Source organism: Cryptomeria japonica, chromosome 9 (genome assembly GCF_030272615.1).
Source record: "Cryptomeria japonica chromosome 9, Sugi_1.0, whole genome shotgun sequence".
Taxonomy (NCBI): domain Eukaryota; kingdom Viridiplantae; phylum Streptophyta; class Pinopsida; order Cupressales; family Cupressaceae; genus Cryptomeria; species Cryptomeria japonica.
Genome location: NC_081413.1, coordinates 487,947,253 through 487,954,102, shown reverse-complemented (window position 1 = coordinate 487,954,102; position 6,850 = coordinate 487,947,253). Strand labels below are relative to the sequence as shown.

At 34.7% G+C, this 6,850-nt stretch overlaps 1 protein-coding gene across 11 annotated transcripts in view; it reads left to right on the top strand.

Annotated features, from left to right (window-relative positions):
• Positions 1-735: 735 nt before the first annotated feature.
• Positions 736-6,850, top strand: part of LOC131039974 (protein PIN-LIKES 6) — a 155,379-nt gene continuing 149,264 nt past the window's right edge. The window contains exons 1-6 of one of the 11 annotated variants that reach the window (XM_057972842.2): positions 736-1,027; positions 1,408-1,580; positions 1,876-1,944; positions 2,069-2,164; positions 2,641-3,141; positions 3,303-3,382. In XM_057972842.2, coding sequence (XP_057828825.2) covers positions 2,980-3,141; positions 3,303-3,382 — 242 coding nt within the window. In that variant the 5' untranslated portion in view covers positions 736-1,027; positions 1,408-1,580; positions 1,876-1,944; positions 2,069-2,164; positions 2,641-2,979. Of the gene's footprint in view, positions 1,139-1,169; positions 1,324-1,407; positions 1,581-1,686; positions 1,706-1,875; positions 1,945-2,068; positions 2,352-2,640; positions 3,142-3,302; positions 3,383-6,850 lie in introns of those variants that run through there. The other 10 variants (XM_057972839.2, XM_057972832.2, XM_057972836.2 and 7 more) reach the window with 10 other exon arrangements.

Here is a 6,850-nt window from a genome sequence, read left to right as displayed (position 1 = left end):
TGTACACATTTTGGTATATTAATTACATGAGTTAGAATGCAATATGATTCGTACTTTTTGCTAGATTTAGTGAATTTTTTAATATTTAAACAATAATGAATATATGTTCAATTGATGAATCAAAGTATGACAAATATCCTCAAAACTAGGGGAAGTGTACAAGTAGCCATTATAACTAACTTCGTGCACCCACAAACTCTAAATGGTACATCAAATTTTGATGAATTTTTTTTGTTGTCTCTGCATGCAACTTAACTACTTATAGCTATTGTTTTGGCTTCATGGTAGTAATAGTGCACGCTGTGGGATTCGTTATGTGTGCAAGGGTTAAAAAGTGCACATTTCAAAGGGTCGCCTATACCTGCTTAAAGATACATGTGCACTTAAAATTTCCAATACTTATGCACAAATGCCCCATTAGTCGTGCGTTATAATTATCAATTAAGGTACAAAATTTGACCAATTATGATCCAAAATATTAAAAAAAGAATGACTGTTAATGCATGTAAAATTTATTGATGAACTTTTAATTTTTGTAGTTTTGATTTCTTTAAAATTAATAATTGAAAAATTGAATGTACAAAAAATAAAAATGAACATGAACAGTTATTAAAACATTCCATCAGAATTCAAATTTTAACCTATGAGTTACTCATAGACTCGTGCTCTAAATCTGAATCCATCCTATTCTGAAATTTATCTCGAGACACCATATTAAGAACTTTTTGAATGCCAGAAAACAACAAAAAAGAGCCTCGTCACCTTTCGATTTCCCATACGTTTTCTATCTAGATCCATTCGTTTTTGAAGCACGAACGTGAGAGGCATCACGCAATCGCAGAAACTGTCCTCTATGGAGACATTTATCGTACGGATAATATAAATTCTCTCTGCAAACGCTACGTGGCCACGTTCTGACAGTCGGATGCATCTGAAGAATAAGGAAATATAATGAGAGGCACACTGACAGACCGTGTAGCGAAATCTCGATGCTCGGACAGATCTAGATGCAACTTTGCTTTTAACAGTAAGTGCATGGTTAGAAAGTTTTTCAGTAAATTTAGCACCAGAAATCATGAGAATCATGTTGCTTTAACGGTATTCGAAGGCTTTTGCTTCAGATGTTCCTCTTTTTGGTGTAAATTTTATACATTTTTCTGCATTTAAACTAGTCTATCTAGAAGCGAAATACGCGTTTGATAATTTTTGTTTTCCTGTTGCGTAGTAGCGTTTATTTTGCCTTGGAAGTTTTGTCCGAATATACATTCGCCATATTTTCGCATTTCTCAAATGACTCTATTTTATCTTCGCATATAATTTCAAGTAAATAACTTGCTTATTTTGCATAATTTCCTCAACATTTGTCAAAGCAATTATATTTTAACTACTCCGAACAAAAAAATACAGGAATTTGGAGCAGCGGAGCATAGTATTTTCATTGTTTTTAGGTTTTTGTGCACAAGCACACATTTTTCGGGGAGATATTCGAACAGCAGCAAATATTTTAAAATTTGAAGGTGGTTTATAAGCATCTTTGCTTCAAACATCTGTTTGTCGAGCAATTTTTTATAGACTAAATTGTGAGCATTTTCTCTCCAAATGGTTAAATTTAAGTGTTTTGAATAGCATTACATGTATTTGAACCAGAGGATAGATCTATTCTTTATGATTGTGATGCTTATGTGCACTTCACGGAAGTTAGCCGGTAGAATTTGAACACTGCAGATATTCTAAAAAAATAAGTCTGTTCAAGTTAGATTTACTTGCAAAATTTATTTGCATCACTATTTGCTCTTTTGTAATGCAAATCTAGGAGCGGATTGTAACAATTTAATCTCTAAATAATAATTATAACTATTTTGAACATTAACGCAGGAATTTGGAGCAGCGGGGTAATTTCGTCCCGTGCAAACTCGGAGAAATCAAATATTTTAATAATCCAAGGTATGTGCAGGGTAGGTTCAACTCAGGAGGCTATCTGTGTCGATTTGTGTAATTTTCTTTTTAAATTTAAGATCAAATTGTGACTAATTAATCAACAAAAACTATTTTCAACTGTTTTGAACAGTAACACAGGAATTTGGATTTGGATTAAATTATTCCTCACAATTGCGAGGCTGAGGGCGCTAATTTTTGCGGTATTCATTTGAAGAAGAGCAAATAGGTATTTCAGAGGTTTGAGGTTGTTTGCGGCAGATCTCTGTTTGTATGAATTTGATCACTTCTTTCCGAAGTCAGGACTAGATTAGACTAAATTGTGGCTTTTTAATGAGTTAACCTCGCGAGCAGATCCACTGCATTGTATGCATACATTTTTTTGGTACATTCACAACCGAGTTGATTGATTGTAGGTAGGATGGATCAATGTGTAAGATTGTTTTTTTGGACGTCAATTCATTAAAATAAATTCTTTAAGCTTTCTTCAAGTGTCTCGCAATAAGAGTTTGTGCGATTTCATGTAAGAGCGTGGTTGTTGTATTGTTAGATTTCAAGATTTTTAACTGTAAATGTTTGGATGATTGTGCCTAAATTAAGGGTAATTAAAGAAAACGCTTTTATTACTGTTGGATTTTTTTAATTCAGACACTGCTACGAGCTTGTCTACTGTGGCTTATGCTCTGTTTCAAACATTTTTTGCAGCGAATAAATCAGCTGTGCAATTGTGTTATATTTGCATGCGAATCTGCTTACTCTTGCCCATGATCTGGTCAACTGTTTTCATGCTGAACCTGAACTGGCCAGATTATAAATGTTTTGGTTCAGTGCATGATAATTAGCTTAAATGAACCTGAGGCTGTACCCTGCTTCGACTTTTAGTGGAACCTAAATATCTTTTGCAGCTGGGAGCTAAGTTTGTCTGAAGACTTGAGGCACGCTCCAAGGGTTCCCTAGATTTGACTGAAGGAGATCTGGTTGGGCACAAAACTTATCCTCCAAACACAGTTTTTTATCAACATAATTTTATTGTTTACTTCAGCTATGTTGGCAGCAATGGAGGGTGACAGTGAATCTATCATGAAAATGATAAAATTTGCAGTCTTACCAATTGCAAAGGTGTTTGTGATGTGTGGCTTTGGGTTTGTGATGGCTACCAAGTATATCAATATTCTTACACCATCGAGCAGGAAGCTTCTTAATGGGGTACTCATCTTCTCAGTCCTCAGTTTGGTCTTTTCGTGTGGATATATTTTGACAAGAGAAATGCTCTGCTGCATTATTTTTATTGCTCTTTCATGCATGTGTGTGCTATAATCATTGTTTTGGTTTTGTTCTTCACTTCATTGACAATATTTCTTTTGTAGCTTGTTTTTGCCCTATTTCTGCCATGTCTGATCTTCACACAATTGGGAAGAGCTTTGACACTGCAAAAGATGATTGAATGGTAAGATGATCTCTATTCAAATTCTTGGCTATCTTACTTGTTTATTATGTTGACTTTACCATCTAGTGAGAATTTTTGTGCTGTTACAAAAAGAAAACTAGTTCTGATCATCATTAACCATTGGTCTGTACAACTCAAAAAGACACGGAACAATTCAGTTTTGCACATGAATAGAAAATACAGACTATATGGAGGTCAAAACATTTGAAGATTTACTGCAAATCTTTTGAAATATCCCTTGGAGTGTTATTAGATTGTGCCTGCACAGTATCCCTTGCAAACCCTCTTGTTTTGTACTTAGAAATGAACTATTAAGATTTCAGTATTTTAGTATTCTCAGTGCTGATGTGGTTCCTCCTTTGATTAGACCAACTCCATGGAATTGCCTGTCTCCTGCAGTGAGTGCATATCCACTTCCCTTATAAAGTTGTCTTAGTGATCAATTGCTAAGCCTCAGCAGCTCAAACCATGCACTCTTACTAGTCAGGGGTATAACAAAACATGTGAATAGTTTCTTAATTTATAAGTATTAGATAGTATACAATTCATAATTGCCAATCAGTCCATTCTGGACAAATCCTAACATTACTGCAGTATCTGTGCCCGTTCCTTGTAATTAGTTATTCCCATTGAAATTCAGCTTTCTTAGTATCTAAAATTTCTATTTGGTAATAGATTATTAGGAACATCATGTTAGATCAATTAAAGGTGTCACAATTATGTGCATTCAATCACATGCGAAAACTTGGTTTTAGAATCTGATCATTATCAACTTCAAGAGGCAAACAATATATTTTGGTATGCAAGCTTCAAATGAATCCTCTTACTAAGGAACGATAGAAAGACAAATAAAGAAAAAGTTCAGTGGAAGTTGAAAGTAGAGAGTGCCTCCCAAATTCTCCACTAAATGCCAAGGCTGATGATCCTCCATTAGTGAAAAGGAAGTTTATGATGTGAATATGGCCAGATCTTCTGGAACACATACAAGGTGGTACCTGGCCCTTTAGACCAGAGAACACCTGATATACCATGCCTGGAATGAGGAAAGGAGGATAAAGTCTAATAGATGCACGTTGAGCTTATGGCCTCACCTATCTGTCACCATCCATGTGGGTAAGTGGAGCATCTAAGGGAGAATTAACACTTCCAACTACTGAAATAAGCCGCAATAGGGAACTGATCTGGCAGTCCTTAGGCCTCCTACAAAACCTGAAGCCTGAAGGTGACTAGTTCTCAGAGGTGGAGTCAAAATATTCTTGATATGAAAAGAAAAAAATGTGATGAGTGCCTTGAATCTTTTTACAAAGCAGTAATATCTTCCCCAAATCTCAGTGTATGGGACACTATCAAGTGATCTGCCATTTCCATATTCAAAGGTGTAATGTCCCCACTTTGAAATAGAATTTAATGGTATATAATAATACTAAAATTAAAATTCAAAAGAATAAAATTAAAATTAAAATATAAAAGAATATAATTAAAATTTGGATAAATTTAAAAATATAAAAGATTATAATTAAAATTTGAATAAGTTAATGAATGGTCAAAAGACATGGAATGAAAAGTTGTGACTCTCTCAAACATGAGATATAAAAGGGAGAAGGGAACCTCATTTGAGAGGGGATAATATGGGAATCAGATGTGCAGAACTGATTTAAATAAGAAGTGCTGATCTGATCATTAAAGGTTGTGTCCCTTTCAAAGGGCAGATATAATGAAGAGTTGCACTCTTTCAAAGGGTGCTAATGGTGGAAAAGGTGTGTTTTCTTGCCAAAGGACATACATGATGAAGAGGTGTGACGTCTCCCTCACATTGAGAGATATAGAAGAAAGGAATCAAAGCATCCAATGGCATCACCATCTATCAGATCAAATCAGATCAGAACTGTTATTAAGTTACAAGCAGTAACATCTTTGTCCTTGGTGGTATGCATGGGGATATGCTTAATATATAAAGCCTGATAATGTTCTTATGCAGAATTTAGTAGTAATATCAATATAGATGCAATATGTATGACAGTCATACTTAATACATGAGAAGTTAGTATGCTAATAGCCCAATTACTTAATCATTTCTAATTCATCTCCAAGGAGAGGCATGGTGTTGTTAGGGAGAGGCAGAGTAAATCCATCCCAAAAATAGATGAGCCCCAAGGGTGAATGGGCTGATGTTCTTGAAATCTGGGCTGTATTATGGAGGTGGTGTCATTGTGCCCTAGACAAGTAAATCCCCATCCAGGGTTGAGAATTAGAATGGATTAATATTAGAGCTTGAATAAGGACAATATCAGTTGTACTATGAGCAACCATAGTTATTTAATATGTAATTAATGTAGCATAATAAGTAGTAATGTATGTTGCTCTTTAGGAATTGGCAGCCTCTTAATAGGGGACATTACAAAGGGAGTAAGCACCTCCCACTACTGAAATAGGTTGTAACAAGTAATCAATTTAGTGACCCTTTGGCTACCTTACAAAAACTGAAGCAGGTGACTGCTTCCTGGGGTAAAGAGCCAAACATCTCTGACTAGAAAAGAGAAAAATGTAACAAGTGACTCATTTGAATCTCTGCACAAGCATTAGTATCTTCCTTGAACCTTTTAGTATATGCAACACTATCAAGTGTTCTGCTATTTTCATAATTTAGAGGGAGCATAGGTGATATATCCAGTCACATTGGTGAGAACAGGCTCCCACCTGACAAAGAGGAATCCTGAGGCCATGAAGTCAATGGTGTTGAGAAAGTGTTTGAGAGCCCATGAGATACAAGTTTTCATCTTTTATGTAGTACAGAAGCTAGGTTTGTAAAGAATTTTATTTTGTCTATCTACCTAAAAGAAGCATCGTGTATGCTAGGAAGAGTAACATTGATGGCTATTACAGTTGTGAGTCTAATCCATCAAGGAAAACATATTTGTCTACCAGCTGTTATATTATCTGGCATATCTCTTCTAATCTTTTGATACTCTTATTTCTCTCCTGTTTTCTGAAATATCTTGAAAGGAGTTGTATTAGATATCTTTTGTGAAAGTATCAGAAAGATGTATGGCAGTTATTTTGTATGACTACTCACACATTAAATGTAAAGGAACAATGTTGTCTTTAAAACCCTATGGCTAACTGTTCAAGTTTGAAATTGTTGAGGAATGGTTTATGTAATATCCTTCCCTTATTCTGCCCTGTTTTTTCTGATTGCTGGTTTGAATCTTTTGAGTCATTTTTTAGTGTTTTGGTTTGGTTTTTATGAGTTTTCAATGCATAGATGTATCATGGCATGATATGAAGCAATTATAGAAACATTTAACATAAGAAATAACAACAAATATATGGACTGGAGTTAAAATCAGAAGTCTGATATAGATTTGAAATCAAAGTTTTCTTATTGAATTTAATTAGTTTTAGTACAATGACATACCCGATTGTCGCCTTCAATATTATGATGCATAAAATGCCAATCAACAAGGTATG